General features: G+C 59.3%; 2 protein-coding genes across 2 annotated transcripts; one reads left to right on the top strand and one right to left on the bottom strand.

Moving 5' to 3' along the window:
• Window positions 1-157: 157 nt before the first annotated feature.
• Window positions 158-6,563, top strand: ADGRG3 (adhesion G protein-coupled receptor G3). Its single transcript, XM_075160767.1, has 13 exons — window positions 158-319; window positions 808-837; window positions 925-1,081; window positions 1,163-1,280; window positions 1,845-1,985; window positions 2,067-2,189; window positions 2,273-2,312; window positions 2,398-2,498; window positions 2,980-3,092; window positions 3,244-3,527; window positions 4,058-4,151; window positions 4,606-4,892; window positions 5,341-6,563. The coding sequence occupies exons 1-13, from the start codon at window positions 238-240 to the stop codon at window positions 5,454-5,456; spliced, it is 1,686 nt and encodes a 561-aa protein (XP_075016868.1). The 5' UTR covers window positions 158-237; the 3' UTR covers window positions 5,457-6,563.
• Window positions 6,564-6,619: 56 nt separating this feature from the next.
• LOC142087207 (uromodulin-like) lies at window positions 6,620-12,923 on the bottom strand. Its single transcript, XM_075161178.1, has 9 exons — window positions 12,906-12,923; window positions 12,078-12,144; window positions 11,383-11,544; window positions 10,394-10,599; window positions 9,638-9,798; window positions 8,825-9,070; window positions 8,010-8,169; window positions 7,432-7,576; window positions 6,620-6,758 (listed from the first exon to the last, which is right to left on the bottom strand). The coding sequence occupies exons 1-9, from the start codon at window positions 12,921-12,923 to the stop codon at window positions 6,655-6,657; spliced, it is 1,269 nt and encodes a 422-aa protein (XP_075017279.1). The 3' UTR covers window positions 6,620-6,654.
• Window positions 12,924-15,255: the final 2,332 nt, after the last annotated feature.

The following is a 15,255-nucleotide window of genomic DNA, read 5'->3' as shown; positions in this document are numbered from 1 at the left end:
GGAAAAAAGCCCCGCGTCAGCGGGGGGAAGCGGCCAAGGGGGAAACGACGTGGCTCTGATGGTTATTGCTGTTGCTGCGAGCCGGGGCAGGAGGCCACTTGCCAACCCACAGGAAGGTGCAAGGGGTTCGCAGAAGGGAAATGAGGACACGGCCGTTGCCTCAGGAGCAGCTGCAAGCCCCGGGGGAGCCTGGGGAGGACCAGAGCCACCGAGACGAGGGGAGCAGCGTGTCGTGGGATGGCCGGGGCCAGCCAGGAGACCCCACAAAGCAGCATGAACCTGCTCCTGGGCACCGTCCTGCTGCTCCTGGTGCTGCCCGGTGAGTGGCGGGTGACGGGGACGTGGGCACACCCGGCTTGGGGTGTGCATGGGCTTGGGGGGGACATTTTCCCATGGGAAAGTGTTGACCCAAAGACCGTGGTGCGGTTTCACCCTGAAATGTGGCCGGGCCAGAAGGGAGCGTCCCCCCTGGGATGTGCAGAGAGCTGGCAGAGGCGAGCGGAGCAGGAGGTTTGCTGCTGGGGGCTATTTTAAAACCCGGGAGAGCAGCCCAGGGTCTCTTCTGTGAGCCACCCTGGGGGGCTGGATGCGGTGACGTGTCAACGCAGGCATGGTGGCTTTGCCTTCACCAGCCCCGACGGCTGTCCTGTTGCTTTTTGAAGCCAATGTAACTGCAGGGCTGCTCCTTGTGAACCTGGAAGCTGCCAGATTCTCCTGCCTCCCCCTTCCCCTGTGGGCAGGGGGAGGACTGACCCTAGATTTGATTTTGGGGTTTTTCCCCCATTTCCCCACGCGCTCTTCTTGCAGATGCTGCTGGGGGACAGGAGAGCTGTGCCGGTGAGTGGTCTCCCCCATCCCTGCCCTCACCCCGGTGGCACCCGGTGCCACGGCACCCAGCAGTCACCCCGCTCCCCTCCTCCCCAGCCCTGAAGCGGGGTGACAGGTCCCACCGGTGCTGCAACACGGGGGAGTCGGAGGAGCAAGGTGACGGGACCCCCAGCCCTGACTTGCCCCGGTGGTGCCCGGAGCTGGGGCACTCCGGCAGCCCCGCTTGTGCCTGCCTGCGGGACCGCTGGCTCAGGTAGTGGGCAGGGGGGCCATGGTGGGGTTTGGGGGCTCAGCCCCCCGCATCCACCAGTCCCACAGCCCTCCTGCCCTGCAGGCTGCTGCAGTCGGCGGGGCCGGTGCTGCACAGCGGGCTGGCTGGGCTGAAGGTGCTGCTCCTGAACATCAGCAGAGCTGTCACCCGTGATGTCCTCATCACATTTTCCCCCACGGAGGTGAGATGCGCCCCTCTCCTTAGCTTGGAGGGCTCCGCGCCTTCCAAGCATCCCTCAATCCCTGCCGCGGGGCTTGGCATGCCATGGCGTGCTCTTCCTCCACCCTGCTACACGGTTGCATCATGGACCCACGGCAGCTTTAGCATCCCTTGGCAAGGAGTCACGTAAAATGGTGCTGGGGCGGAAAGAGCCCTCCTCGAGGAGCCATCCCAGCAGCAGGCGGGTAGTCAGGGGGAGGGGGAGGAAGAGGAGGAGGAACGTGTGGGACCTTGCGCCTCGTGCCCACCCCCAGGCTCTCCCACTCTCTGGGTGTCCCAGGGGACCATGTCCCATGAGGTGATGGTGGGTTGGGGCTCTCCTGGGAGCTGCTCCCAGCTCTGCCCCTTTGCTGCTGGGTGCCGGGGATGAGGCTCTCCCCTTCTGCCCTCGGGGCTCCTGCCAACGTTGCTGAGCAAAACCCACCCAGGCAGGGCTGAATTTGTGCCTGGAGCAAGGTTGGTGGGTCCCGTGCTGAGAGGTGACTCTGTCGGCAAGCAACCCCCCCACCGCTGTTCTCCACCACAGGGCCCGAAGATGCTGAACATGACGGACAAGGGCAAGGCAGGCAAAATCCAGCTCCCCAGGGAGATATTCCAGTCCCTGAGCAGCCAGACAGTGCGTGTGGTGGTGACGGTCCTCAACATCCAGCGGCTTGGCATGTTCAAGGTACGAGCTGGCATTGCCCGCATCCCTCTGGCTGCCAGCACTCCCTGCCGGCTCGGCTCAGGCAGTGTTTCCCCCACACAGGAGGTCAACCAGATGGGGCAGGTCCTGGACGACACCGTGGTGGGCATCACAGTGGGAGAGACGAGCATCTCCGGGCTGCGGAACCCTGTGCAGCTCGCCTTCACCCACGGGCAGCTGCCCAACGTAAGTCAGCCGTGTCCTCCCTCCATCACTCCTCCAGTGCCCCTCACTGTGGCGTCAGCTGACGCTGCTCTCCCCCCTTGCAGGGCGTCACCCCGCAATGCGTCTTCTGGGATCCCAGCAAAGGTACGGTCCTCGGTGGAGCCGGGCGTGGGGCTGGGCGCGGGTGCTGTGCCCGGCGCTCACGGCCGTCGCCCTGTGCCTGTTGCAGGGCAGGCAGGAGGCTGGAGCAGCAGCGGATGCGTCACACAGCCCGGGGACAAGGGGACAGTGTGCTCCTGCAACCATCTCACCTTCTTCACCCTCCTCCTGGTGACAATCCCACTCCCTGCAGCTCCTGCTCGTACCCCGGCTGCGCTGCCTGCCCCGTCTCAGTGGCCCTTCGGGTGTCACGAGTAGCTGCAAGCCCAGGTCCCAAAATCAAGCCTAGCCCCAGCTCAGGAGGGCAGCAGCAGCTCAGCAGGGTGGGTACAGGGTGGAATCGGCCCCCAGCCTAGTGCAGGCTCTGGAGCACTGAGGCTTGGGGTCCCGTCTCCTGGTGGAAGCTCCCAGGAAGGTCCTCATGGTGGTCCATTGTAGCCTTCACTCATCCCCCACCCCACCTTAGGGAGCATCTCCTCTGAGCCACCGCTGCCCCGTCCCCCTGAAGACCTTTGCGGGGACAGTCAGGGGGCTTGCATGGGGTCCCTGCAGCAGCCCACTGGGGTTATCAGCCCTGTGGCTCTGGTAGCTGCAGTCGGGTTTTCTAGGTTGGTCCAGGGCCTGTCTAACCCAACGTGCGCATATTTGGCAGAACCCAGCTCTGGACAGGTCCACGGCACAATCCTTGATGGCTGTTGCCACCGCTGGCTGTGGGGTAGCCATGGCTTTCTCCATCTTCACTATCACCTTCTGCATCTTCTTAAGGTAGGATGTGCCAGCAGCTCCCTGGGGACTCGTCAGGCTGGGAGAGATGTGGGGCAGTTCCGGTGCCTCTGCATGAACCTGCTGTGATACGGCATGGGGCCCCACTCCACTGTGACCCCCCACCTTTTCTGCTCCCTCTGGGGATGCTCAGGTGCAGGTTCAGGTCCGAGGAGACCCTCCGCACCAACCTGGGGCTGCACGTGAACCTCGTGGGCAGCCTGCTCCTTCTCAACCTGGCCTTCCTGCTCAACAGCGGGCTCTCCGGTGGGACCCAGCCAAGGACCTGCAAGGTCCTGGGAGGGCTCACCCACTACTGCCTGCTCTGCTGCTTCACCTGGATGATGCTGGAGGGCTGTCACCTCTACCTCCTCTTTGTCAAGGTCCTCGGCACCTACATCCACCACTACCTGGCAAAGCTGTGCCTGGTCGGCTGGGGTGAGCACCACCAGACTGGGCAAGAGCCGGGGCGAGAGGGGGCAGTGGGTTACAACTGGAGGGGGAAGAGGGTGGTGCAGTACTGGGCAGAGAGCGAGCAAGTCCCCGTCCTGCCCGCAGCTCTTCCAAATGCCATGGTCAGGGCTAGGAAGTGCCTTATATGGGCTCGCTGCACCAAATCCAGGGCAGCATCCGCAGGCACCCTCCATCCCGCTGGGGACCAGCCTCCTGCTCGTTGAGCAGGTGATGTCCTCGGGGGTCTTCGTTCCCCCGTTGCCAGCCCTCCACGGCACCTTGGGGAGCACTGGAGCAGATGATCCCACAGAGAGGTTAAGGGACACCTCGAGCTCCTTCCCTCTCCACATCATGTCCCAGCAGCAACCGTTGTGCCCCCGGCACTGGTGCAACCTCAGCGGGTCCCTAAGCCCCATCTTCCCTGAGGTCAGCACATCCAGGGACATGCAGCGACCCCAAGCCAACCACCTCGCCCGCTGCTTGGCCTCCTCCACGTGTCTCCCTTTTTCTTCCAGGCTTCCCTGCTCTCGTGGTGGGGGTGGCAGGAGTCATTGGCAGCTACGGAGAATACAGCCTCCAGACCGTGAACCACCAGGTCATAGCCCACCTGTGCGTGTGCCACTGCCCACATGGCTTAGGTGGCCCTTTGGCAGGGGGAGCGGTAACCTGGTCCTGCTGGGAGCGTGACCGTGGGGGGTTGCGCCCATCCTGCTCGGCTTTACGCCGTGCTTCCACTTCCCTAATTGTGATTACAACACAGCAGCTACAGTCGTGGTAACCACCACCACCTCTCATGCCGAGCCTCCTCGGTCATGCCTGCAGGCCTCCAGGTCATGGAGGGACATCCAAGGTCCACCTGGAGCTTCCCCAGGCTCCCTCCCAGCTGAGGAACACGAGGACAGCAGATCCGCACTGCTGTCGCCCTTGCTTCACCCTGGCCTTGGAAAACCCCACCAGCACAAGAGTGTCCCTGCATTCCCAAACACATCCCCCTGGGGAGGCTCCCATGGGTGCTGCTGGGGCTAGCAGAGCCGCTGGAGGCACCGCCGTTGTCTCTTTTCAGGTGCTGGATCACTTCGGAATATCTCCTGGTCCACTACATCACCAACTGCGGCTACTTCGGCCTCATCTTCCTCTTCAACATGGCCGTCTTTGGGTTGGTGACCCAGAAGAGCTGCTGCCTGCAGGGCCCAGGGGCGGTGCAGGGAGACCGCAAGACCTGGAAGGTGGCCCTGGGGGCGGTGGGGCTCTTCTGCCTGCTGGGAGCCACCTGGGCCCTGGCGTTCCTCACCCATGGCACCTCCTCTGCGCCCGTGCTCTACCTCTTCACCATCCTCAACTCTCTCCAAGGTCAGGGCCGGCTCCAAGCTGGGTTCCCTGGGCTTGGGTGGGGAAGATGGAAGAGGCAGGAGCCAGCCTGGCAGTGGGTTGGCCAGGGGTCCCAAGGCACCAGCATCGTCCCAGCACTGTCATGCCCTTCCCTTTGGCAGGGCATGTCAAGCAGCAGGTCCCAGCCACCGGCACGGAGCTGGTCATGGCTCCCAACCATGTCCACTCCACCGGGGGTGGTTTTCCTCCAAGGAAGCCATTCCTTAGCAGAGGAACAGGCACATTATCCACCCAGGGCATGTCCCAGCCAAATGGCTCACCTGAAGCATGGGGAGACCCTCGTGCAGGAGCAGGAGCGAGCTGGGGGAACCCCCTGGAAGCGGCAGGGAAGTGCTGGCAGCATCCCGGCAGGATGCTTCCCACCATCTCCTGTTGCTGCTGCTGAGTGTCTGCCTTCCTTTCCCTGCAGGAATCTTCATATTCATCTGGCTGGTCTTCCTCTACTACCCGAAGACAAAGGAGACCGCTGGCTCCCTCTCCCACATCATCAGACACGACAAAACCATCACAGTCTCCCAGGACTAGCTGCTGGCTATGCCTCCCTCCCTGCCTGCATGTGCACCCGCTGCGAGCAAGCTTCGATCCCAATGGATACAGCTTCCCCACAGAGGATGAGGGCTAAGTTTATCGTGCCTCAGTTTACCCTTCTGTGGACATGATTCACCCTAGCAGGGCTCTTTGCTTCAGTCCTTTCGTTCCTAGTGGCCTGCCTTAGGCAAGGAGCTCTGGAGATGTCCCTTCTGCCAAAGTCCCTCCAGGCTGCAGCTCCCGCATGGTCTTGAAGTGCCCCTGATCTCCTTCCCCAGGGGCTCTTGCGGGAGCAAGGAGGGAGCCCACGAACTGCCTGCCTTCACTCAGGATGGAGCCATCCCCTTCTTCACTAGAGATGGCCTTTGGTGCTGGACCAGCCCGGCGGTGGGTTTTCCTGCTTTGGAGGTGGGAGGATTGACTCACTCCAGCCCAGACTCAGGAGGTTCAGGTCTGGGAATTAGCAAGAAAAGAGGAAACCACAAGCTGCTTTGCAATACGTCCTCTCCAAACGGAGCGGGGCCGAGCTCTTGGGGCAGGGACCTGCTGTATGTCCCTCCTGCAAAACACCCTCTGGGGCCAGCAACCATTTCCGCCAGGACACCATGCTTCAGCCGAATGTGCACACACAGCCCCCTCGCAGGGCAAACACACCTTCTCCTCATCTGTGTTTTAGCATTAGATCTCTGCCGGCTGTCTGAGCACTATGGATTCAGTCCTTGATGCTTACAATATTGTTTGTTATTTGCTTTATATTAAGGATGTATTGATGGGCAAAAATCTTGCCAGCAGTTTGTCATCATTCAGAAGGAAGCAATCTGTATGGACAGGTGCGTACACACACGCACGCAGCCCTTTCTCTGCTGATGCTGCATTTGCGTCTCAGAGAACCACGCAAAGTCCAGCTTTGGTGGCAAGTATCTAGTGGGGGTACCTCCACCTCCCCACAGGCCTGGGTGACTCTCTGGGGAGGAGGAACTCCCATCCCTGGGTACATGTTTTGAGTCTAGAGAGCGTGGGCCAGGAGGGGATGAGAAGGTCCTAGGGATGCTACAGGGAACAGAAACACTCTGATTTGACTCATCCTTCAAGCACTGTTTGCATCCAACCATCACCTCCTTCCCAAAAAACCCCTGTAAAGACACAGGCAAGAGCCTCTCTGCTACTGTCACATTTATCTGGAAACAGCCATTTTCTACACCGTTCCCCGCCTCACGCTGACGGCTGCAGCAGCCACGGTGAGCACACCAAGCGCACACAGCAGGATGAGGGCCCCGGGGAGCCACGGGTTGGGTCCTGCTGAAGAGGAGAAAGGCTGGTTACACATCTGGGTGCCCCAAGTCAGCACTGAGCCCTGGCACGGCATCTCCTGGCTGGGGGTAGATTCAGGGGAGATCATCTCCTGTGAAGGGTAAGAGCCACCGGAGCTGGGGGTACTTTGGGGCCCTGAAGGCACTGACAGGACTCGGTCACCCCAGCTGGCCTCACCTGGGGCCTCCACCCACACCTGCTGCCCAGGGGCTCCATTTAGCTCAGTGTTCATGCCTGGTCTGAGCTATGCTGTAGGTGGTTTGCCCCCAGCCCTGGTCCTGGACCACTACTTGGATCTCCTGGCTTGACCTTGGTGCTCAGAAGGAGCCTGCCTGGCTGGGTTGATGCAGAGGTCCAGTGTGAAAACCCAGCTTTCCCCGCCTGGGGTGCTGCACCGACAGCCTTTTGGCTCCTGGTCCCTTCCCACCCAGCTCCCTTGCTCAGCCCGACCTGTGCCTGGGACGGAGCTGCTCACGCAGAGCTAAGCTCTCTCTGCTGGTTTGGCTTCTGAAGCATGCCGTGCATGGCCACGACACCTGGAAGACGCCATGCTTCTGTGCAGGGCAGTGATTTTAGCAGCCCTTTTTAATAACCTGGCATTGCCTAGACAGTTACAAGGGTCTGTGAACTGCTCCTGCCCTCCCTGGAGGGTCATACGTACCCCCCAGGTCCTGTTGGTCAGTCCTGGAAAGGTGGGTCTCTGCTCCCAAGGAAGGAGCAGCCAGCAGGTGGATGGGCCCGTAGGAGACAACCTTATTGTAGTCATCCGCCAGCGCCCGCTTGCTCCTCCAGTGCCTGGGGCATTGCTGTCAACAAAGCCAAGGGAAGAGTGATGGGACCAGAGGGCAGGGGAGAAGCCTGCTCCAGGGGGCAAGAGCTGTCCTGGTGGTCTCGCCCTGGCAGAGGCATAGTTGGGGCTGCAGCCTGGGACCATTTAAGACCCCAGAGCATGAGAGGAGCTGGTTCCTGAAGGACCTTAGCCTGCTCCTCCCCAAGTCCTAGCATAAACCCCTCCTCCGGCAAATACTCAACAGACAGAGGGAAGGGGGAAAGGAGCTCTCTGGTGGGTTCAAGCCCTCGTACCTTTAGTTCAGGGTGCTGGGGCGAGCTCCTGCTGCTGGGAGGTGTTTATTGTGCGGAGGCACACCAGAGCAGAGCCCCTTCTCCAAACAGCAGGCCAGGGGAAGGGAGGTCCCCCTGCCCAGCCAGGGCATGGTGCAGACCACTGGGAGAGCTCACCTTGGCACAGGGTTCTGGGCTGTTGGGGAGACAGAGCCGGACACGGCAGTGCAGGAACACCTCGGGGTAACCAACAAACTGAAACATCTGGAAGCTGAACTTGGCGGTAGTGCTCTCTCCAATGGCGTTCAGATATGTCACTGTCTCATCGTGGGGGCACCTGGGACACGATGACTGAGTCAGCAGGTGGCAAACAAGGGGGAGCACCCCAGCCTGGGACACAGGGACCGGGTGCAGCCCCCAAGCTTTGCTGAACAGAGCTGGTGGCTCGGTGCTGGTGGCGATGCCTTTCCTTGGCACCCTGCGTTGTGCCCAGCTCAGGGAGGAGGTGCCACCAGCACAGGAGCTGGCTCGTGTCTTGCTCTGTGGGGCCACAGCTGCTCTGCAGGGGTGGAGTGAGCCTGGCTGTGGCTCCCACTTCCCGGATATCCATGTTACAGGCTTTAGCTTGGCTGGAGCCACCTCTAATGCAAGCTCTCCAGCAGATACCTCTATGAACATCCCAGCAAGGCCTCCCCTCTGCTCCTTGCCCTTTGCTTCCCCAGCTGGCCAGGAGCGATGCTAGAGGGAAGGCAGCACTATTGGTAGCAGAGCAGGGTCAGGAGAGGGGGCTCAGTTCAGAGCAGTTAGGGGGCTCATCTATGGGGCCGTTCCACCTATTCAATGATGGTGTCCACCATAGGTTCCACCTACGAGCAATGATGGTGTCATTGCTCATTGCTCCCTCACAGCAACCTGTCCTTAGCACCCAGCAAAGAGACGCAACTGTGCTTATGGCGCAAGGAGACCAGATGCGCTAGGGGCACCCCACTCACCCCTTCTCAATGAGCTCGTGCCGCACGTCCTGGTAGGGATCCGCACTTGGCGTGGCCCAGCAGTCCTCAACACTCAGCAGGAAGTACTTGAGCTGGTGCTGTCCTTCTATCTTCAGCAGGACATAGAGTGTGGCCGTGACGGGGATGGCTGTGATCGGCAGGGGATAGGGCTGGAGGTAGGAGGGAGTCTTGTACAGTCTCATGCTGACGTTGAAGTGTCCTTCTCTGACCACGAACTGCACCAGCCTGAGAGGAGAGGAGGAGAGCTCACGAGCAGAACAAGAAGGCAGGAAGGACGTAGCACAAGTCAGGCCATCGGCACAGGTGCACTGACTCTGGATGTGCCTCTGCGCCTGGGCGAAGCCTCATGAGAGCTGGGCCTCGAGCTGCCTCCTGGCTGGTATGTCCGCGCCATGTGCGGACAGGGGCAAGGAGCTCCAGGGGCTCCCACTGACCTGCTGGCCAGTGAGGGCTACGAGAAAGGCAACCCAGGGGGTCCTAACGTGCACCTCCCCAGGGGCCTGGAGGGGGCACCTTCCAGTTCCCACCCTTTATTTTTTGGCTAGTTGGTTTCAAGCAGTGAGGATAGGAAGAAGGTAGATTGTGCGTGCCCCAGTTTGGCTCTGTCCCAGGCCCAAACCTTGTGTTGAAAAACTATGTTGGTAAGAGAAAGGGAGGCACCCTGATGAGGCATTGCTCTCAGAGCTCTCTGGTGGCTCCCCACAGCCTTTGCGATCACCCCGTTGAAGGAATCTATTTTTCCGCAAGCTCACAGATACCATGTCAGCAGCAAGGTGAAGAGGGACCACTTACTTGTCAACAGCAGTGAGAGTGAAGGGCAGTTTCACCACCTGCTCGTAGGCATAGATGCAAGAGAAATGCACCTCCAGCTGAAAACTCCGGGAGATCACGCCCCCACGCACTTCCCGCTCTGACTCAATGACATTGGAGTACAACACATGGGAGCTGTTTTGCTGGAACGACAGAGAAATCAAGTCTCCAGACCATGTCTAAGTCCATACACGGAATTCCAAGCTCCAGTTCAGATGGTGCAACTCAGCTATAGCTGCTCCAGGCCTCCTGGATATCTGCTGGGGTTTTTGCTCAAGCCCCGCGTCCAGGGGCTACTGGCAACCATCACCGGAGTAGGCAGGAGTCAGCATACTGACCACTGGTGAGGGCCCTCCTGTGCAACGCAGAGCTGGGGCACCGGTTCCTCTGTACCCTCCCTGACCCATGAATCACGTGAGGGACCAAGGGGCTACAGCCAGGGCCGCAGAGCTCAGAGGACACTGCCAGAAAGCCGAGGGCTCTAATCAGTTAGTAAAGAGCACGCTGAGACTTCCATGCTCTGCTGAATAAGACAAGATGTGCTGCCAGCAGGGGTTTGGTGGAGGCAGAAGAGCTTTCTGACAGCCCACAGGGAAGCCTTCTAAGGGGAATGAGAACTTTACAGCACCCAGATATCAAAGGAAAAACCTCCGGGGCTTCCGCTTGCTGTCCCCACTCAGCATGTCTCCTCCTCTCACAGCTTCAGAGCTATGCAGAGAGGCTTTGCTGGATCCTCACCTGAATTATTGATCCACAGGCAGTGTGGTTTTCACCTGTGAGAGTGGCTGCAAAGAACAGCTCGCCACCTTCTTCCCTTTCTGAGACCTTGCATGCCTGGTTCTTCAAGTGGACAAGCTCCCGGGGGATTTTCAAGAGTTCAAACACCTCCTTCCTCACCATCATCTTCATGTGCTCTTCTTCACAGGCCAACTTCAGTACCACATCTGGGGGAAAAAGCCATCTGCAATAGCAATAAGGAAGGGGCCTGAAGGAGCCCTAGGTCAGCTATGGGATGGCACAGTTCCACCGAGCTCAACAGACCCTCATTCCAGCCTTGTTGGAGGCTGCTGGTAGGGCTCTTCAGAGACACTGGGCAAAAGACAAACGTTTGGGAACACGCAGAAGTTAATGTGGGTCTGTCATTTTCTACTGGTTGCCTAAGACCTGCACAAGTCCACGGCTGCCACTACTGTGAACACACACAGTCCTTAAGCTCAAGACATTAAAGGTGTATGTCGTGGGTCTGGCCCCTTTGAGGGCTGCCTACAGAACCACTGCGGTCTGCCAAGGGCACCAGACAGGGACAGCGATCTTCTCTTTCAGATGAACAAGACAGTTTTTGGCCAGTGTCTGGAAGGAGCCTTCACTGTAGCCGTGCTGGAGTCCATGTGGTTGTGACAAGACTGTGAGGCAGCCGTGCTCCGCAGCATGCCCTGCTGCCCTGACACGGCCACACCACAGCATGGCTTCTTGACAGCCAAGGTTTCATTCTTACAGCAATTAAGAGTTTTGGGGAGGAAGGAAATGGCCTGTGACAGGGTCTTGTACCAACGTGTAGTCAGAACATGGTGGTGATGGTGGGGAATGCACCTGAACCAGGAGCTGGGACATGCTCCTGGAGCCTGCAGTGGAGAGCAGTGGTAACACCAGTGCACCATGCCCATCACCCTTCCCTCTGGTGCCCGTGGCCAGACTGGAGAGGGCTCACCAAACATCGCCAGCCCTACCTTGGCAGAACACCCCTGTGAAGCCCGGTTTGCAGCTGCAAACTGGTCTGTCCTCCATCACCTGGCAGTCCCCCTGGTGCTGGCACGGACTTGGCAGGCAGGCATCCGGGCTCCTCTTGAGACGGAGGGCAAGCCTCAGGCCGTGTGGGCTCGCCAGCTCACCTGCAGCAAAGGAAAAGCGAGTAAGCTGAAACGCAGCAAGAATATTTCCCCTACGAGAAATGCAAGAGCAAACTCGTCCCACGGCACGAAGCCCTGCACAGCTCGCAAGGGCTGAGATCCTTGCCTAGAGCCAGAGCAGGCACATCTGAGGAGAAACCTGCCACCTCAGCTTGCCTGGGAGTATGTGACTGAGAGCCTGGGAGACCTCCTCAGCATGGCCATAATCTGGATTAGAGCTATGGTGCCTGCCACCAGCTAGCAAGGAGAGCGGTGGCATGTCACAGCACCTGTGTCCATCTCCAGGGCTTATATACCGTATGTGGTTGGGATGGAGAGCCTGAGGGTTCTGCCTATTTTGCCGACTCTTGCGCCCCAGTTCCTGCCCCCCCGAGCCCTGCACTGATGTCCCCCCTTAGCAGCCTTCAGCACCGCCCTCAGTGAAGAACCCGGACACGGATCAAGTGAGGGTTTGACCTCTCCTTTCCGTACCACCCAACTGTGACCCAGCAGGGACAGTGTACAGGGAGACTCACTCTTGTTGCCTTCGCAGCCAGCGAGGCAGAGGGCAGAGACCAGCAGCAAACATCTCAGAGTCCTTTCCTGTAAAAACAAGCAGACTCTGAGTAACTCGGGTTTTTAGCATGCTCACTGGAGATGTTTGCAGTCATTCAGAAAGAGCCAACCCTCAAGCATGGGTACGATAATTTCTGTATTGTATTTCCTCCAAAAACTCTAGGTTCAATGGCACAAAGTCACTTCCTATCCCAAAGGGACAGATCAGCAACGCCTCCCCCGCCCTGCCAGCCAGACTAACACAAGGGTCAAACACTGTCCTGAATTTAGGTAGCTATTCCAGGAAAAGACAGTGGGAGAAACCAGACCTCGGACCTGCAGGGGTGTGCTGGCAGTGATAAAGCCACATTTCAGTAAGAACAGGCACTTTGAGTAAAACCGCACAGCTGAGGCATCAGTCCAGGCTCCCCAAAGAGGAAAGGAGTTTCCCTCTTCCCACTACGGCTCTTTTGAAGAGTTAGTTAGGATTTGCAAAAGGATCCTTGCTTTTCCAGTAACCCATATCCATAACAAGAGACAATGGGATAAAAAAAAACCCAAAGCCTTGAACACGACTAAAATTAATGCTACAAAGCCACAGATTAAGTCGATCTCCCCCACTGGTACAGATAATGGATTTCTTTACGTAAATTAATGGCACGGTGCTGGATGAGCCCTGGACGCTAGAGTCTCCTTATCAGAGACGTGGATATGAGTCAGCTGGGGCCGGTGGCTGGAGCGATGCTCTGCCACCCCTCTGCCCTGCAGGTGCACTGAGACAGGGGCAAAGCCGATGCCAAAAGCCCCACTCTGGTCTGGCAGCACATCGCGTACCCCCTCTGCTCGACCCCGAGCGGCTGTGACCGCTGGACCTTCCCCGCTCTGCTCCTTGCTCACTGCAGCAGTCCTGAGCGGTCCCACCAGCACCAAGATCTCACCTTGTTCTCATCCCACTTACCATCGCCAGGCCACTCTATGCTCCTCCACCCACTGCTGCCCCGGGTCACGCTCACGTTCCCCGCTGCGTGCCTTATATCGCCTTCTGGCAGCTCATCCTTCTCCCCCGTGCAAACGCGCTGCCTCCGCGATTGCACAAGAGCCAGCTTAGCATCCTTCAGCGGCGGCCGGGGAGGAAAGGACGCTGCGAAAGTCCATCCTCCGGCATGGACAGCCCTTCCGATTAGCCAACGGCTGGTGAACGCTGACTCAACTCACGGCCCTGATGGGATCCCGAACAGGGGGAGTATCTGCAAAGTCCCCGGTAATCTGGGGTTTTCTGCATCCAACTGGTTTTGTGGTACCTGCTTTTGACGCAGCAATAACAACAGATACCACAGCGGCACACGCGAAGGCCAGATAACTGTGCATACTGAACACACACGGTTTCGCAATTACAACGTACATTTGCTTCAGCTGTTTTTTTAATGACTCCTGATGTCTAAAATCTGGTGAGAAGTACTGGTGAGAGATGAGGGCTTGGTCCTACCACGCTTTGTTTGGGAAACAGTAACCAGCGGCAAATAGCAGTAATCACTCAAAGTGATGCTTCTTGATAGATATTGACTATACTCAGTACATCCTCAGAGCTTTAATTGCTACAGTCACCATAACATAGCAACAAAGGTGAACATCTATCCATAGTTTTTTTCCTAACCACAATGAAAACCAGAAAACAAAAGTGTTTAGCATCTGACCCTGCTTACAGCCTAATTAAAAAAAAAAAAAAAAAAAGAGAAAAAAAGGCCTGCTGCCATCCCTTGCTGCCAGCTTTTGGGTGAGAATCTCTGCTTTCCATTACGGATTTTACAAAGCAATTAACCAGGACAGAAGCTTGCACAGACTCGCTTCGTGATGCAAAGGCAGTGCAGCCCGCAGGCTTAGAAAGCAACAAAGGAAAAGGATGAGGAATGGGGGTGATTTTTGGTTTTTTGGTTTTTTTAAGAGAGTGAAACTCCTGAGCCTTGTGGTCTCCAAGGGGCTGGTGGCAAAGCTGTCCTGGTGGCAGGGTTTGGCTGCTTCCCTCTCATTTTGCCCAAAAATCTTCTGGATGGAGGTGGCTGCTGCCAGAAATGTGCCTTCTCCCCCGGCGGCACCAGGGCGGTGTCAGGAGCTTTCAGCAGTTTTCAGCCGCGGAGACGCTCAGGCCAGCAGCGGGGAGGGCTGGGGCAGCTGAGGGGGTGCGGGATGGGTGGCCTGTGGCCTGCCCCCGGGTGGAGGGAGGCCTGGGGGGGCCCTGAGGGTAGGCCAGGAGGAGGCCCCGGGGAGGCCGGGGGGAGGCCCCAGTCGGGAGGCTGAGGTAGGCCTCAGGGTAGGCCGGGGGGAGGCCCTGGAGGGGAGCCAGCAGTAGCCCCCGGGGCAGGCCGGGGGGGAGGCTGGGGGGAGGCCCTAGGGGGAGGCGGGGGTCGGTCCTGGGGTAGGCCCCGGGGGGGAAGCAGCGGTAGGCCCCAGGTAGGCCGGGGTAGGCTGGGGGAAGGCCCGGGAGAGGCCACAGGCCCCCCCACGGCCCCACGCTGCCTCTGCGCGGGCGTTGCCATGGTGCGCGGGCCCGGCAGCAGCGGTGAGGTGGAGGCGGTGAGGCCGGGGGAGGCGGCGGGGGGGCAGGGGGGGAGTAGCTGCAGCCTGGCTGTCCTTGAGAGCCGTGGGGCTGAAGGGGCAGCGGGGGCGGGAGACTGTCGGGGTGGTGCAGAGGCCGGGGAGCAGTGCTGGGCCCTGGGACACCCCCCCGTCCCGCCGCCCCAGTGCAAGGTCTGTGCCTCCCTCTCGCTGTCTGCTCCTCACGGGGTCAGCCTGACCGCAAGGAGGGGGAAACACACAGCCCCCAGCCTCCCTGAGATGTAAATAAATAATATAAACAGCCCTCTGTCCTTGGAGGCTGCTGACTCTGCTGCAAAACAGCCCCCTCCCTTCAAGGCCCCTGAGAGCCTGGCCAGGCTCGGTGCAGCCCGCCGGCTCTGGCATGAGGCATCGGCAGGTGCCCAGCGGATTTCCGGAGCCGCTTTCCAGCCAGCAGCACCCGAGGCGGGACAGAGGCCACAGCATTTACACGGGCACAGGAAACAGGGGACGCACCACGATCTGAGGCTGAACAGGGGGATGTGCTGTGTCCTAACAAGCCAGCCTCCCCCCGTTCTGCCATCTCCCCCATGCGCGGGGGGCCCA

This window comes from Calonectris borealis, chromosome 12 (genome assembly GCF_964195595.1).
Source record: "Calonectris borealis chromosome 12, bCalBor7.hap1.2, whole genome shotgun sequence".
NCBI classification, from domain to species: Eukaryota; Metazoa; Chordata; class Aves; order Procellariiformes; family Procellariidae; genus Calonectris; species Calonectris borealis.
This window is presented reverse-complemented; position numbering and strand designations above follow the sequence as displayed.